Below are 17,567 nucleotides of genomic sequence, written 5' to 3' on the forward strand. Positions count from 1 at the left end.
TTTTTAATTAAATGGGGGACCTGGACCTCCTCTTACCATAGAGATGCATAGGGATTAACCAGCCCACAGTGACAGGAAGTAGAAATCAGAGATAGGAATGAGGAAGGAGAGAGACAGGAAGTGAGGGACAGAAGGATAAAAGGTGGTCAGTTGCTGACAATTAGGGTTGGCAGTTGCATGAAGTTGGCTGCTGGGTATGAATTTGTCATTGGTTGCTGGTGGTGTGAGTTGGTGATTAGTTGAGATGCATAGGGATTAACCAGCCCACAGTGACAGGAAGTAGAAATCAGAGATAGGAATGAGGAAGGAGAGAGACAGGAAGTGAGGGACAAAAGGATAGAAGGTGGTCAGTTGCTGACAATTAGGGTTGGCAGTTGCATGAAGTTGGCTGCTGGGTATGAATTTGTCATTGGTTGCTGGTGGTGTGGGTTGGTGATTAGTTGGTGGTTGGCATTTTGTTGTTGGAATATAAAAGCGGGCCTGAGCTTACTGAGAGGGTTTTGGGCTTTTGGTTTGGGGTGTTGGGTTTTTTTCCCCTTCCTTGAACTTTTTGAAAGTGTGTAATTTGAATCTATTCCTTAAAAACCCCAATTCCCAATACCCTACTCTCTTTGTTGTTACTTGCTGACAGGAGATAAATTTAGTGGAGTTCCATCTCTCCAGCATCTTTTATTCCTTCCTGTTGAGGTTTTGGTGAAGTGGGCTTTTTGAGCTGGTGCTCCTGCCTCCCTGCCTGGGTGGTCCTTACAAAGCTATTGCTTCTGCTGCGCCTGTTCCTGCTGTTGTTATTTGGAGCCACTCCACAGAGGCTAGGAAAGTATAAGTATAAATCCCTCTTTCCTTTCCAATGCCAATAGGAGTGCTTGCTCACTGTTTGCCTTGGCATCCTAGGTGTGTTTCCCTTAGGCAAGAGAGCTTCTACCCTCTTAATTCCCTGTACATGTGTCTGGGGAAGCAAGCAGTGCTCCCTGTTGTTTTACCCCTATGGAGAAAGTGAAGGAAAGTTACTCTTCCAAATAGGAAGTAGAATTGCAAGCATGGTTCACTCTGTGAAAGAGCAGTGCATTACCTATCTCAGATAGCTCCCAGTTGTAGGGTATATTTTCTTCCTACTGTTCCTGGATGCACTGATCCTTGTAATTAGCTAGAATAATCCTGAGATTCAGGGGAGAAATTCATCTCCCTACACCCCCTTGCCATTCTGGCCTGCCCAGTCTCTACAATATATCCAAATATGGGAGTCCTCCACACTATGTTCAGCACAGAATTCTCCCTCACTATGGAAGATCCCAGAGGTGTGACCAAAAGGGACCTAAATGAATGATGATACTGAGGAGGGAAATAAACCTTAAAGAGTCTGGAGGTGGATTTTAAGCCTTTTTAGACTCCATTGTTTTATGAAAAACATCTGTATCAGAATTGAAAAAAAGGACTCTTGAATTCAGTGCCCGTATCCTGACACATATATTTGTGGATTGCTTTTTTTAACATTTTGTTTGTCAAGTTCTGTTACACTATGTCACTTTAAGTTACTATGTTTTGACAATTAGCTATATGTGTTGTTATATTGTATTTATTTGTACCTCCCCATGTGACTGGATTGGAAAAGATACCAGTTGTTTGTAACAAGAGGTAAGGGTCCATTTAGTAGCTGAAGTGAAGTGTTATAGCACTAAACCCCCCCTTCCCCATTTTTAAAAATGTAATGGATGAGACATATAATGGCTATTACAGTCTCATACCAGAGGAGCTGGGAAGGTTTTCCCAGGGTGTGGTACCACTGGATGGCTCCCAAGAGGGAGCATTTCCCATGAAACCTAAGTAGCTTCTGGATGATTTTTAACCCTTCAGCTTAATCTACATCCAACCAAATGATCTAGATTTTTGGTGACATTTTAGACCCAAAAGGTTTTCTTGAATTAACTGCTATACTACTGTTTTATTAAGTTGTTTTCTTAGTGAAAAGTAATGTATCCTGAATTGATCCATGTGTTTCTCAACACCCTCCTCAGAGGGGATTGTATAATTGTAATAAAATTCTAATTTTATAAAAGTTAAGAAACTTGCTACCTCCCAGAATCCAGGAAGTGAACTGTTTGGAGAAGGTGCCATGGAGATGCCTATAGAAAACTCGCACTGCATCAAAAGATTCAGAATGAACATTGGATTGTAGTGAAATTGAACTATGGGGGGGTTGTAACATATTTATTTCCTATGTATACTCTCTCCTATGCCAAAGGGGACTACTTCCCAATTAGCTTTTTGTCAATGTGACTAGTAATCATTGGTTTTGCTCTCTTTCCTTTTATCCCCAAATTATTGTAATTTATAAGTTGGTTATGTTTACAAGATCCACTGGGAAGACTAGTCTTCCAAAGGCTCTCAGGGAAGATTGTGTAATTTGAATCTGTTATCCTAAAAACTACTATCTCCAGCAAAACTACAATTCCTAGCACCCCACTCTCTTTCTGTCGTTACATGCTGACGTAGGTAGGAGATAAATTCAGTGGAGTTCAATCTCTCTTGCCTCCTTTTTCCCCTCCTATTGAGGCTATGGTAGAGCAGGCTTTTTGAGCAGGTAGAAAAAACTTAAGTCACATGTTTCTAGTTTGTCAGACAATAAACTTTATAAATATAATACTTGAAGTATTGGAAATTAATTTAAATCCTACAAAAGGTGGCTGCTCTTCATTGAGACCTAACTGGGTTAGATTAAACATTGATTGGGTTGGTTTTGATTGGGCTGGATTGCGTTGGAACTTTGTGGGGTGGTTGTTATATAGGTAGTTATAGGATAATTAGAATAGGCATTAGGAAATTCCTTTCTCTACCTCTTTCTTATATTTCCCTCCTTTATTATATTCATTTTATTATATTCTATTTTAATCCTGACATTTAATTGGCGAGCCAGGTAAGACCTCAAACCCACAACTTTCTGATCATTTTCTTTACTTTTTAAAAACTGAAATTATCCCTTAGTCAAGTTCCTAGCAGTTAATTCTGTTATAGCTGTTGATCCTTTATGTTAAGCAGCACCAACTACTGACAGAAAGTAGAACTGCAAACAAAATTAACAGATTAACTATGATTCTGAATAGTCTAATTCAAGTTGTGATGCTGTTTCTTGTCTATCTAAAATGGCCTATTATGCAACAGAATATTACACAGTGGTTTTATATAGCACTGTTCCAAGCCATACTTACTTATAGTGATAGGAGGCCTGACATTCTACCTATTCCTCAGGAAAAAACAAAACGATAATTTGACTGATCTCAAAGCTGAACTAAAAAGCTCACGTTGAAAAAAATTAGAGCGACTTTGAGAAGAAGCTGGAGGAGAGTTTGAGCATTGAGAAAGGCTTGAAAAATCTCCAGAGTAAGAAGAGATCTCTCAACACTCCCTCATCATTACAGCCGACTCAGTCTCTGTTCAGTCCTGATCCATGCAATTCTGCTCATACTCAAACCACCTCAACTCCTCATCCGGTTCTAATTATCTCTAAATCTACCCAAACTCCTCCCACTTGACCTATTTCCCCACTTACACCCATTACCTGCTCTATGGAAACTCAAACACAAAAAGCCAAGAGGCAGAAACAGAAAATAATTTAGTTACAAGCCTATTCCCCTTAAAAGAAGTACCCAACCTTAATAAGAGTAGAGATTTATTTTGCTAAGGCATCTTACACCATTCACATCCCCCCCCCCCCAAGATATTGAGAGATTCAAGCAAAATACCCTTCTTTTGAGGATAAGCCAATTTTGATTACTAAAAAACTAGAGAGCATTTTTCGCACATATGATCCCAGATGAATTGATATTAAAAATTTGCTCCAAGCTTTTTTGACAGAAAAAGAGAAAAATAAAATCATTTCTCTTGTCAGGCTCAGGGAAAAAGAGTAGTTCATTGGTCTCTGCAAGACCCAAAACAGAACCCCAACAATGAGCAAGATTACATAAGACTATGCCAGACTAAAGACATTATTAACCACAATGAGAGATTGCTCTGATAGGCCTGGTACATGGACAAAATTTGAAAATCCATCCAAATTTACGGATAGACTTATTGACCTGGGAGGTAGATATGTAAACCTGGATCTTTCCAGAGAAAGGGATGTCAGACAAATAAGGAGACAGTTTGTGAAAAAATCTGTAAAGTGGTTGAAGATTATTTTAAGACCAATTGTCTGAATTGGGCTAATATAATATGTATCTTGAGGAATTGAGGAGAGTAGCAATTTATGTATGTAGCAGCCATGAAAATAAAGATTAGGGGAACAGTGACTTAATAGATATATTAGGAAGAGAAAATAAAAGTATAAAGGAGGAAATTGAAAGAGAAAAAGCAAATGAAACAGTGGCCATACCCCCTTTGCACGAATATATAAATCAAACATCAATGTGTTATCTCTGTGGAAAAAGGGATCATGTAACATTAAACCGTAGAAACTTGAAGCACATACTCATTAACATAAATTTTAGAAATAATAGGAACTCTTGGAACAACAACCTTAGAAATAATAACAATTACAGAAATAACAACAAGAGAAACACATTTAGAAATACTAATCCAAATGAGGAAAATGATAATTTATAACAGCATATCCAAAATAGGGCTCATCCACTCTATACTCAAGAGTGGAAATCCCAGAGAAATGGCCAAGGACCTTTATGATGGTCTGAAAGGGGAGAAAGGGCTCTGGAATCAGAGTGAAATTTTTGATTTTCCCAGACACTGATATCTTAACACCAGTTATCCGAGTCCATTCTCTCCCACATAATAATAATGAACCACATGTAACCCTGAAAGTTGGAAATATGTATTATGATTGCCTCTTAGATACTGGTGCCTCCAGATCAGTGTTGAAGAGTACACCTGATTCTGATTGTGATTCCATTGGTTGTCTAAATGTAGAAGGAGTATCCAGGGGCCCTCTGAAGGTCCAAAAGCTTTCCCCTAGAATGTTGTTTGTGGGACTTCTATCAGTAGAACATTCTTTCCTTCTAATGTCTAGCTCGCCTATAAATTTATTAGGGAGAGACCTTTTTTGTAAACTTAAGAGCTACAATAGCATGCTTTCAAAATGATGCTATAATGCTAGAATTTCCTGAGGAATCTTGGAATTTGCTCCCTGTACTTCTCTCAAATAGTCAGGAGGTAGACAAACCTCCCACCTTTGAAATACCAGCTGTTATACCTGAATCTCTGGGCCACATTTTCATCTGATGTAGGCCAACTCAAATCAGCTGTTCCTGTGCAAATAAAAACAAAAGTGGCCCACCTCCTCCCCTGTCTGAGGAATGTCAGGTGGAATATGGCACTCAATCAAAGATAAACCATCACTTCTCAGTACAGAAATACTGGTCCTCTAGAACATCTATCTCCCCACTTCATGCTTTTTCACTAGCTGTCATTTCTTCTTACAATGTTCTCCATTCTACACTCTTCCGTCTGGCTTTTAAGATTCAATTCAAATCCTTTCTTCTGCAGAAATTCTTTCCTGGTCACCCTTATAGCTAGTGCATTCCTTCTGAGATTGCCGTTCATTTACAATGTATTTATCCTGTCTATGGTTGTTTGAATGTTGTCTTTCCCCCATTTAATTATAACTTCCTCCTTAGCTAGAAACTCTTTGCCTTCTTTTGTATCTACAGAGAGCAGTCCTATGCTTGGTACCTAGTAAGCATTTAAAAAATAAATCCTGAAGGCAAGAAGATGGTTCATTGGATAGAGAGTCAAGCCCAGAGACAGGAAAACCTGGTTTCCAGTTGCCTAGCCCATATCATTCTATTTCCTTGGAACCAATACATAGTATTGATTCTAAGATAGAAAGTAAGGATCTAAAAATAAATAAATAAAGGCCCACTGACTGATCGCTAAATTTTCCTACATGGATGAACTAATAGGTTCAACCCAAACCTCCCAAGAAGATTTGAATCAAATTACCTGTCTTTAATGGTTTTATAAAAGTCAAATGGGATTGTGCCACAGGAACAACTGGCTTATTCATTCTGTTAATGACAGGACCAGAAGTACTATATGCCAATGAATCTAAAACATATTTAAAATAAAAGTTAATATTAAAATAAAAAAGGAAATTCCAAAATATTTTATTAGCAAGGAAATAAAGACTTAAAAATCAATTAACATGCAAACTCAAAATTACATGTAATAAAAATAATTCCATATACTTACCAATTCAATTTCTCATTTGTAGATTTGGGCAAAAACCTTATTATTGCTATGACTACTAAGTGGTAATAACAATGGTAAGGACTACTAGTGACAATATCCAATAAACATTTATTGAGCACCTACTATGTATTAGATTCTGTGCTAGGTTCCAGAGACACAAAGACAAAAACAAATTGTACCTTGTTCTTAAGTTTACATTTTAGTAAGTAAAACACCACAAAATCTTATGATTATATATTTAGAGATGGAAGGAACTTCCTGAGGTCATCTAGTCCAACCTCATTATTTTAAACTTTTGCATATGGGAAATCTATAAAAAATATTTCCTGAGAATGAGAGGACTAAATAACTGGGGATCATTAAATGCCTTTAAGAGAAGATAGCACCTGAGCAGTACATGGAAAAAGAAGAGAGGGATCCCATAAGGTGAAGGTAAGAAGGAAAAGCATTCCCAGCATAAGTATAGCAAGAGCACAGGGTTGGAAGATGCAGAAACAGGTTAATTTGGCTAGAACATAAAGGGCTGGTGGTGATGAGATCAGCCTGGAAAAGAGGGATGAACATAAGACTGAAAAGGGCTTTAAATGATGGGAAGAGTAATTAGCATTCTTCTAGAGGTAATCAAGTGATTAAGTGACTTGCCCAGGGTTCACATCCCTAGGAAGTGTTTGAGGCCAAATTTGAACTTGGGGACTCCCATCTCTAGGCTTGGCTCTAAATCCACTGAGCTACCCACCTACTCCCCCCCCCCCCCTCCCCGGAAGCTTTTGAGCAGGGGAGTGAGATGTTCAGAACTGCACATCAAAAGATTATTTTGTACTGTGGAGAAGAGAGTGTTGGGAGACTGGAAGCAGCAAGATATGGCCACAAATTAGCTGAACAGTCATCAGGAGCTGAACAAAAGAAAACAATCAAGACAATGTGGAAGAATTAGCATTATGGTTTGGTGAAAAGGGCTCCTGCTATAGAGTCTGAAAACCTACATTTAAATTCTAGCTCTCATGAAGTCTATATAACTTCAGTCAAGTCAGTGAGTCTCAGTTTCATCAGAAAAAATGAGAAGGTTCAATTACATGGGTTCTAAGGTCTCTTTAAGCTCTAGTACTGCATTTTATGACAAGATATGGGGCTTGGGGAAAGCAAACCATGAAGGAGGGTTCCAGGATTGTGAAGACAGTGAGCCAGGTGATGAACTTCTTGAGGAAGTAGGGAGAATATAATGATTTAATCATGATAAAAAGATTCTGGAAATGGCAGTAGGAGGTCAAGGAAAATTTCAACTTCTTTCTCAGGACCCAAGTTTAAGAGACTATGGAGGAAAAGAAGGCACACCAAGTGTTGGAAAGGGATGCAGCCATCAGAGAGAAGCTAAGTCTCAGTGACAGCTGAGACAGATGAATTATGGAAAGGTACACATTGAAGGGAAGGGTGTTTTTTTTTTCCATATTGTCCAAATATAGTAAAAGGCAAAATGGAAGGGTGGTCAAAGTTGGAGTGGGACATGAATGAGTGTGGGCCAAGGAGGATGGAGATGAGAGAAAGAAAAAGGGATATTTAACCCATACCTGACTGAAAATAGTTCAACAAAAGGTCAGGAATTGAGGGTGATAACCATGAAAACGAGGAGTGTTTTTGTCACGAACTTTCATCTCTGACTCATATATCATTGCCCACTTACACACATCACTAGCTTAGATACCAGGAAGTGAAAATGGCAAATTTTCCCTATTTTTGTTTGTACTCTATAGTAGAAAATCATGCTATAAACACACACAATAAAGTGGCTAACAAAAGGGGTGGGGGGAATCAACATGACATGGGCAAAATATTTGCATAATGGATAGGTCAAATATCTAACTAGATTGATAATGGCAATGAGCTCAAGACTAAAGATTAAATGTGCAGCTATAATTCTTCTAAATTCCAGTCCAACACTTCCAAGAGCCTGCTACATACTTTCCCATTGGATAGCCTGTTGCCATCTAACACTTAATTCAAGTGAATTCCTGGTCCCCATCAGAGGGACATGTGGAAGGTTACTAGCACTTAAATAAATATCCAAGGCATTTACTTAAAAAAAAAAAAGTTTTTTTTTACATGCTTATACAGAGTATCCCAAAAATCTTAGTGCAGTTGTAAAAGCTATCTCAAAGTTCTACAAGAATCTTGGTGAGGTCCATATTTTTTCCTTTCTATCTATCTTACACAGTGCTTGGCACAGAATAGGCATTTGCTTAATGCCTGTTAATTGACTAATTCAATAAATGATCTTCATTTCCTAACTACTTTTGATGGTATTATCATCCTCCTAGTCACTCAAGCAGCAACATTCAGCATGATTTTTGATTCCTTCATCATTCCCTACAACTACTATATCCTACTGATTATTTCAAAATCTCCTTTTATATGACCTTTCATTTCCATTCTTAGTGCCATTACCCTAATTCAGTTCCTCTGTATCTTAGTCTTGGAATATTGCAGTTGCCTTCTTCTAGTTCTAAATCTATGATCCTCAAGGTGTTTTCAAAACATTCTGCAAACAACAGCACTAGAAAATTTTCCTAAGCATTCCTTTGATCACAGAAACCAGAATTAGTAGACACTTTGAAAGACACGAACATTAGATACTATCCTTTATCTAATACACAGGGGAAAATGCCATTGGCTAATATCTGCCTTTACAATTCAAGACTTATGCTGTCTTCCCAAAAAGATGATTTAATTGTTAGAAATAACTTCTGTTGGGGGGGGGGGGGGGGAGGAAAAGAAAAGGATCTTTGTTTCCAAGGAATATTGTTTGAAAATGACCAAATAAAATAATGTTTAAATTGGAAAAAAAAAAGAACTTCTATATTTTTTCTTATTGTGTGTTGTCTACACGGTAAATTCCTAACTCTACCAATCCAATCTTTCCATAATAAATCCTTAATCTAACTTTCCAGCATTAAATTCCACTTTTGCTCTACAAGAAGTCTATACTTCAGCCAAACTGTTTTTCTGTCTTCACACCTTTCCTTGTTTTCCCCCATACTTCTCATATCCAAATACCACCCATTTCCCAAAGCCCAGTTTAAGCTCTATCTCCTTTGCAGAGCTTTTAAAAATCGTATAAAATTTTAAATGACCTCCTTTTGAATTATTGTATATTGTTTATATCATTCATAGAACTTACCATACATTGCCCTGCACTACAATGGTATATATGTCTTAAGCCTTCAACTATATAATATGATCTTAAGAGACCTAAGACTAGCTTATATTTCTTAGTTTCAGAAAAGGCACTGGCAGTGGTTCAAATACTAATACAAAAACAAATACAAATAAAGATTTATGAATTAATGAGGAAGTAAAATATTCTAGCTCAAGAATATCTACGTGGCTTGCATTTCTTCAATGAAGAGAGAAAATGTATTTTAATAAGTTAACAGTTGGGGGCAGCTGGGTAGCACAGTGGATTGAGAACCAGTCCTAGAGACGGGAGGTCCTAGGTTAAAATCTGACTTCAGCCACTTCCCAGCTGTGTGACCCTGGGCAAGTCACTTGACCCCCATTGCCTAGCCCTTACCACTCTTCTGCCTTGGAGCCAATACACATAATTGACTCCAAGACAGAAGGTAAGGGTTTATTTAAAAAAATAATAATAAGTTAACAGTTTAAGAAAAAAATTGTTTTTAACTCATTAGTAAGATCTGACAAAGAACAAGCAGTTTCATTAGATATATGTAGGAAGAGAAAAAATTACAAGAGTATATTATGGTAATACTCTTTATACATGTAATCTACAAATTAGCAGTAAATTTTATTAAAACATCTAAAATCAAAATTCAAAGGAATTTTCTTTGTAAACATTAAAAAAATGTTTTTTGTTTCCCACGGAACAAATTAAACTCACCAGTTTTCTTCTTCCGGTTTTGTTTCCCACAGACACTAACATGTTTTGAGGCTGGTGATCTTACAATTGCTTTTTTCGTTTTCACGACAGTCAGTGCTTTGGACTTTGCGCAAGAAAAATGGATTCTTTTGGTTTCTCTCACTTCCATGTGTTCATTAGCTGAGTCCATTACATTTATATCTTCCAAATTTTCTTCACTTTTTCTTTTATAGCCACCAAAGGTACTTCCAAAGGAAACTGTATTTGCTTTATCTTTACAACTCTTTGATTCATTTACAACTGGACATATATTTGGAAGGTAAGCATGCAACATTTCTGTATTTTCACAATCAGTTACTGCATTGTTAAGACACCGTCTAGACTTTGGGTTATTCATTCCAGTTCTCTTTCTTTCAGAGCACTTTGGCTTACTTTTAGTAACAGTAGCCGAAAGTATTGGACGCCTCTTACATTGTTCCTTGAAGTTACAAGGATTTTTCTGAACTGCAGAAACCTTACAATGATTCTCATTTGAAGGGCTAGAGTAATGTAATTTAATTTCTACTAGTTTGGTTTCTTTGGGAATAACATTTGGAAAGGCTTGATCCTCAGTCACAAACTGTAACATTTTATTGTTCTTCCAATTAAGAGTTGAGTCTACTAATGGAGAATTTTCATTTGCTAAAGATAACTGTGCAAACTGCTGAGATGTATGTAACTCTGCTATATTATTTTTCATAAACTGATCTGGTGAAAGAATAGGATCAATAGATACTGGTTCTAGATCTTCGTGCAGCTCGTAACTATTAGACACAAAGGAATCTGGACTTAAAATTGTCCTTTGAAAAAATGGTTTGTGTATTTCATATATCTTTTGTGACTCAAAATGTGTATCCTTTGAATCATCTTTCATGAACTGATCAGGTGAAAGAATTGGCATAGATTCTAGATCTTTATTAGCCAAATAGTTATCACTTACAAAAGAATCTGGACTTAAAAAAGTTCTTTGATTTGGCAGGTGTAGAGATGAAGAATGTTCTGGAGAAAAAATAGGTAATCTTATATTACTGAAGTCCAGGTGATCCTTAACATTGCTTCCTTGTACTGATTTAGTAACAGTGTTGTACATATTTTTACTGATTACTTCCTCAACCAAATGAAAATCTTTCAAAAGGCTAGCATCTTGCGCTCCCTTCAATAATTCTCTGTTTTCTGGTGCATGAAGGAGGGTATAGGTGGTTGATCGACGAACAGAAAGTGGAGTGCCAATTTCATTGGGGCTTTTTTTAAAATCAGGACTAATGGGTGATACAGGCAATTGATTGTCTTTTGTATTTAAAGATTCACTTCCCATGAGGGGACAATCTTCCAATGCAACCAAATTTTCACAGGCTTGTAGTGGGCTTCTTAATTTGTCACTCTTCTGAGGAAGATCAAAGGCATTATTAACATTTTTAATATTTGAACGCCTTTTAGAAAGCCTTGAGGAAGATGAAATATCCTTCTTTTTAAGAGTATCCCAAAGACTTCTCTGAAAAGTACACAAAAGATTGGTTAGATGATAGTTGAAAGTTAGTATCTAATAAAGAACTAATATATAAAGTACTTAATTATATTAATTAAGGGCCTTAGGAAATATTAATGACAGACTAGACAGTCTTTACGGAAATAATAGCTGAGTGTATATGTTGATATAAGAGAAAATAGTAGGGAAATGAGTCATACACAAATAATTATAATGCTAAACAGAATGCAGAGAATTTTATAAGAGGTATTTTTGTATACATAACTAACTACTAATTATTTTTATATCTTTTAATTTTTAAAAGTTTAGTTGAGAGCAAAACAAAAAATATTTTCAAATTTTAAAATATATATACTTACCTTTTTCTTTTTTGGTTGTTCTGCATTCCCTAATAATATTGCTTGATGTTTCAGAACATCATTCACAAGAAAAGTTACCATCTCTCGTACTCTGCCTTCATTGAATGGTGTCCAAGTTACAGAAACAAAAATTCTTTCTTTAGGCTACAAAAAGATAAAGTAAGAACACTATTAATACATATTATACCTATACTGAAAATTAAATATATTAATTTCTTTCTCAATCCCCTCTTTTCTTTAACGTAACTAAAGAAAGAACAATTACTTTCATTGATTTTCAATAGAGACGAAGAAAAAAAACTGTTATAGATGCTAATGACAAATTCAGGAATATAATAAATGTCAAGTATTAAAACTGATGGAAGCAATAACCAGATTAATTGCATGCATTTGTTTTAGAGATGGTTTTTATAAATTATACATATGATTAATAGAAAAAGTTAAAAAAAAATTATCCAAATTAGATTATAAGAAACTGTTTGCCATCTTCTAACTGTGAATTTCAAAACTATTCCACCCTAATCAGACCATTCTCTCAAAGATCTGATTTACCTATTTCCTGATCAATAACAATAGAGATACTTGGAATAACAGAATCAGGTCTTGGAAACTACATTTCTCCTCCCTTCTTAGTTTAACAAGATTAGGAAGGTCTGCATTAAACTCAAGATTTAATTATCTGAGGAGATGGCCTTCAACAGACATGTGCAAAAAAAGGAAGGACCTCTGGGCAGTCCTAAGTCAAGCTTGAGCCACCACTGGCACATGTGAGACGCAGGAAGTGAGGTAGAGAATAGCCTCTGGAGTTCTCAGAACTTCCTGTGGAGAGGGCTAGAGTTCAGTTCAATCCTGGAGCTTGAGCTCAGAGGAGCCCTGCAGACAGCTTTCCTTCTGAGAGGTACTGTGAGTGATAAGGACTGACCCCTTTCTCTGCCTTGGCTTTCCAAGGCCTTAACACCCGCTTTGGCTCAGCCTGAGCCAGAGTGGTTCTGAGTTAAAACTCCTTTCCTTCTCTCCTTCTCTTTCTCCCTCAAATATTTTCTTCCTCCTATTGTAATTAAATCACCATAAAAATATGGCAGCTGACTTGGGCATTTTATTATTTAGGATTTCCCCTGGCAATTTTTTTCAGATTCAACCATAATATTCACTCTTTACATAACTCTACTTGCAGCTTTCAGTAGTTTCAATTAACCCAATATCTAATAAGACCTACTGCCTGAAGCTTAAATAGCTATATTTAAAATAAATTATGGGGGAATGGGGTTTGTAGCATTCATTTGACTGTCATCTATTCGACTAAAATTTGAAGAACCTGTGTACTTTTAGTAAAGTTCTCAAGAGGTCTCTTAAAATTGTTGCTGCAATCTTAATTCAAAAGCAATTACAACAATTTTCATAAACTCCTTTTCTTATTTTTTTCAGGCCTATAATGATTACCCTTTTTTCTAACTCAAATTCATTAAATAAAAAAGTCAAAAGTCAAGAGAAATAGGAAATAACTCTAATTTGACAATCTTACTCTCACTAATAAATTTTACTCAAAGATTTATTAATTGCCTACTATGTGTGCAGAGCTAAAAATATTCCTGAAGCCTAGTTCTAACGATGTCAATTCTTCTTGCTTAATACGATCCAGTGGCTCTTTGTTGCCTTTAAAATTAAGCAATCCATATGTACACATATTAAGCACCTACTGTGTCCAAGATACAGGGGATACAAAGACAAAAATGAAATACCTTACAAAAAGAACTTCACATTCTATTAAATTCCTCTCTTTAGAATTTAAAGCCCTTCACATCTCAGTCCCAATCTACCTCTTCTAGTCCTGCCCAACTACAGTCCAGCCAAACTAGTCTCCTTATATGACCTTAAACATGCATGACCTGTGGTTTTAGAAGAGCCTAAATCTTTCATGCCTAAATTTTACTCCCTCCTTTCCATCTCTTGGAATATGTAGCTTTCTTCAAAGCTCAACTCAAGGGCCAACTACAAAATCACATTTAACTTCTATGTGGAAGAGGCTGTTATGGGGTATAATAACCAAAGCCCTATTTCTGATACATACTCTGTGTCAGTAGGCAAATCACTTAAACTTTCAATAAACTCAGGAAATTCTCCCTAAGGCTACAAGTTCCAGAGCAGTTGCAGGTCTGTGCTATTAAATCAAGTTTTACTCCCTAGGAATTCCAAAGCCAAATATTCCAAATCCAGAAAATAAGTGCCTATTTCACATATTCCTAAATGTAAGAGGTATCAGGGAATCGTATTCCCCAAACAAGAAATGCTCCCCAAGGACAAAGATAGTTCCATATTTGTCTTTGTATCCTCAGCAACAAGCTCAGTACTTGGCATGTAATAGATCGTTAATAAATGTTTCACCAGTTCTTTTGTATTTTAACACCATAGTATTATAGAATTTTGGAGCTAGAATACAATTCAAAGATATCACCAACTTTTAAGATTACGCTATTCTCTACCTTGACACTCTTAATACAGTTCTCTCATGGTTCTTTTCATATCTGTCTGACTTTTCCTTTTCAGTATCTCTTGCTGAATCATCATATTCTCTGCTCTCTTCTTCCTCTCTTTATGATCTCATTAATTTCTGTGGCTTCAATTATCATCTTTATTTAGATGATTCCCAGATCTATATACTCAATCTTTATCTCTCTTCTGGGCTTTAATCCCATATCACCAAATGAGTACTGGACAACTACTCCAAGACATAGCTTATGCATGCTAAGCTCAACATATCCAAAATAGAACTCATTAACTTCCCGCTAAATCTGCTCCTCTAAATTTCCTTTTTCTACTAGGGGCACTCCATTCTTTCCCTGGTTTATAACCTTGGGGTCATCTACTCTTTCCCTCCCTTGTCTCCCATATCCAGTTGTATTTATGGGCAGTAGAGACATCTCCCTTTTCTTACTCACAAGATTATTACACCTCACCATTCTACTGTCATAGCCTCCTAACTGGTTTTCCAGTTTTGAGACTCTCTTTTCTAATTAATTCATAGTTGTCAAAGACATCTTTCAAAAAACATAGGGTTTGACCATGTCACTTATCTACTAACACATCTTAAGTAACTCCTATTGCCACCAGGTAAAAATACTCACTTCTCTGAATGGCTTTAATAACCTGTTTCCAGACAAACTAGACTTAATACAATTCACCACTTCATGTATTTTATATTTCAGTCAGACAGTCTACTTGAGTTTTACCTTCTATTTTCATAACTTTTCCCAGGCTATTTTCCATGCTTCAACTTCCTAGAATCCTTGGCTTCCTTCAAGGCTGTACATACAGTCATATCCTAAAGGAAAGTCCTTCCAAGGTCTCTCACTAATTAGTGATTTAGTACTAATTAATAGTGCCAATTAAATGCTACTAACATTAGTTATTAATAACTATCTTATGTGAATACATATTTGTATAAATGTTCATTTACGCAGTGTGATAAGTAAATAAGCTAACCTTAGTAATTAGTACTAACAGTACTATTCTTATTAGTTTTAAAATCAGTACTAATTAATAATACTAAGATTACTAATATTTACTAATAAATTAATTACTAATATTTACTAATAAATACTAGTTATTTTTAAATTATCTTCTGTACTGCTTTCTAAATGGTAAGAAAAATTTAAACTTCTTGAGTTAAGGACAGGTTGTTTCTGCCTTTGTATTCCCATAATACTTTGCTTGCCAGTCAACAAGCATGTATTTATTAAACACATCATATGCCAAGCATCTCCACATAAGATAAAAAAAAAAGAAAAGCAAAAACAATGTCTGCCCCCAAGAAGTTCACAATTCCAATGAAGTGGTGGAAACGGGAAAATTGGGGGTATAGATAGGGGGAGACAACTTGAGTGTAACTCTTCATAAATGATAGTAGATGGGAGGAAATCTCAGAGAGAACGCACTGACATTAAGGTGGACTGGGAGCCGTTTCCTGAAGGTGGAATTTTAGCTGAGATTTGAAGATGGCTAGATAGAAAATAATGTACTTCAAATCAACAACCTACGGAATAAATTGAATCTTCTTTTATTAATTCGGAACCGAAAACAGAGCATCAGCCCAGAAACCAAAGATGGGCATGCGTGGAAGAGGTTCCTTACAAAGTCTCTGGATCACTTCTTAAAAGGGACAATGGACTCTAAGCAAATTACCCGTGGGTTTTCTCTCTTTCGGACGGGGGTTTCTCAGAATGTCAGACAGCAGAGACAGTGTGAGGAGACAACGAGTGACGCTGCTGGGGGTCGCGGAGAGGAAGGATTCTGGGTTCGGGAAGAGGAGCCTACGTGAACATGTATGTCCTCCGACTGTCCTTACCTGCAGAATGAAGCTCTGCGGGGAGACGCTGAAGCCTTGGTCCGCCTTCGGGAGCCGGGCCACTCTCACGTCCACCACCTCCTCGTTCGGGTTGTCCAGGATCAAGGGCAAGGTCCGGGAGACTCCAACCCGGACATCGCCGAAGCAGAGGAAGGGAGGTCTGGAGAAGTGGCTGAGTCTCAGCAGTACCGGGGAGCCGCTGACCTCCGTTCCCCGAGAAGTCTGCTGCCCACGAGGAGGACCCGGGCCGGGACCCCGCGCCCAGCGGCTCTTGGTGGCGTCTTGCCCTTGCGGCCCCGCTGCCATGGCTTCTCAGGAGACCTTCGCCACGAAAGCGTAGGACGAGAAGAAAGACACTTGTGCGGCCCTCCGCACCCCAAAGGGGAGGGGAGAAAAGGGGCGCGAAAACTTTTACCTCTGCTAGAGTCTCTGCTGTGGCTCACAGGAGATAAGAGTTATTCACCAGTTGCTGAACCACCTCAAAACAGCTCCCTCTCCCAAATTCAAAAAATCCTTCAGCCGCCAATCGGAAACCAGGAACGGAGCGTCACTCTGCGACAATCTGGCCAATGGCTACAGGAGCCTTGGAGATGCCGACCAATGGGGCTGCAGCGACTTTTTTAAACCTGATAGTTGACCACCCCTGGCCAAAGGGAAGGATATCACTTCCTGGAAAGCTGAATGGAAAGGTTTAGGCTTAGGCTAGGAAATCCACAATGAATTTTCCGTAGGATGTCAGTTATTGGGGCGGGTCCTATGTAATAGTAAGTAGCAAAACCTTACCTTCCATTCCTATTTGTTCTCTCAATGACTGGATGGACGAATGAAGCATTTAGTAAGCACTTACTGTGTACAACTGTGCTAAGCCCACCTCCACCCCAAACCCAACCACATTCTAATCGCCTTTCAGTCGTTTTCAATTATGTGTGACTATTTGTGACCCTGTATGGTGTTTTCTTGGCAAAGATACTGCATTGGTTTTCCATTTCCTTCTCCCTTAATTTTACAGATGAGGAAACTCAGGCAAACAGGATTAAGTGACTTGCTCGGGGTCACACAATTAGTGTCTGAGCACGATTTGGATTCAGGAAGATGAGCCTTTCCTGACTTCAAACGCTATCCAATGCACCATCCAACTGCCCCCAAATATATATTGGTCAACTTAAATGTAAAGAGGTTTTCTGTACAGCAAAATTCCTCCGATGTTGAAAAAAAAACACAACTTATTTCTACCCAAAACTGTATCCCACAATTACATGCTTCTCTGACACATTC

At 37.5% G+C, this 17,567-nt stretch overlaps 1 protein-coding gene across 5 annotated transcripts in view; it reads right to left on the bottom strand.

Annotated features, from left to right (window-relative positions):
• The window catches only part of ASPM (assembly factor for spindle microtubules), a 65,666-nt gene extending 48,864 nt beyond the window's left edge, over nt 1-16,802 (bottom strand). The window contains exons 1-4 of one of the 5 annotated variants that reach the window (XR_461431.3): nt 16,293-16,802; nt 11,951-12,094; nt 10,088-11,597; nt 5,947-6,051 (exon numbers count right to left, since the gene is read on the bottom strand). Coding sequence is in view for 4 of the 5 variants with exons in the window: in XM_007481009.3 (XP_007481071.2) it covers nt 5,947-6,051; nt 10,088-11,597; nt 11,951-12,094; nt 16,293-16,598 (2,065 nt within the window). In the remaining variant the exon portion in view is untranslated. The remainder of the gene's footprint in view (nt 1-5,946; nt 6,052-10,087; nt 11,598-11,950; nt 12,095-16,292) is intronic. The other 4 variants (XM_007481009.3, XM_007481011.3, XM_007481012.3 and 1 more) reach the window with 4 other exon arrangements.
• Nucleotides 16,803-17,567: the final 765 nt, after the last annotated feature.

This window comes from Monodelphis domestica, chromosome 2, assembly GCF_027887165.1.
Source record: "Monodelphis domestica isolate mMonDom1 chromosome 2, mMonDom1.pri, whole genome shotgun sequence".
In the NCBI taxonomy this organism is placed as follows: domain Eukaryota; kingdom Metazoa; phylum Chordata; class Mammalia; order Didelphimorphia; family Didelphidae; genus Monodelphis; species Monodelphis domestica.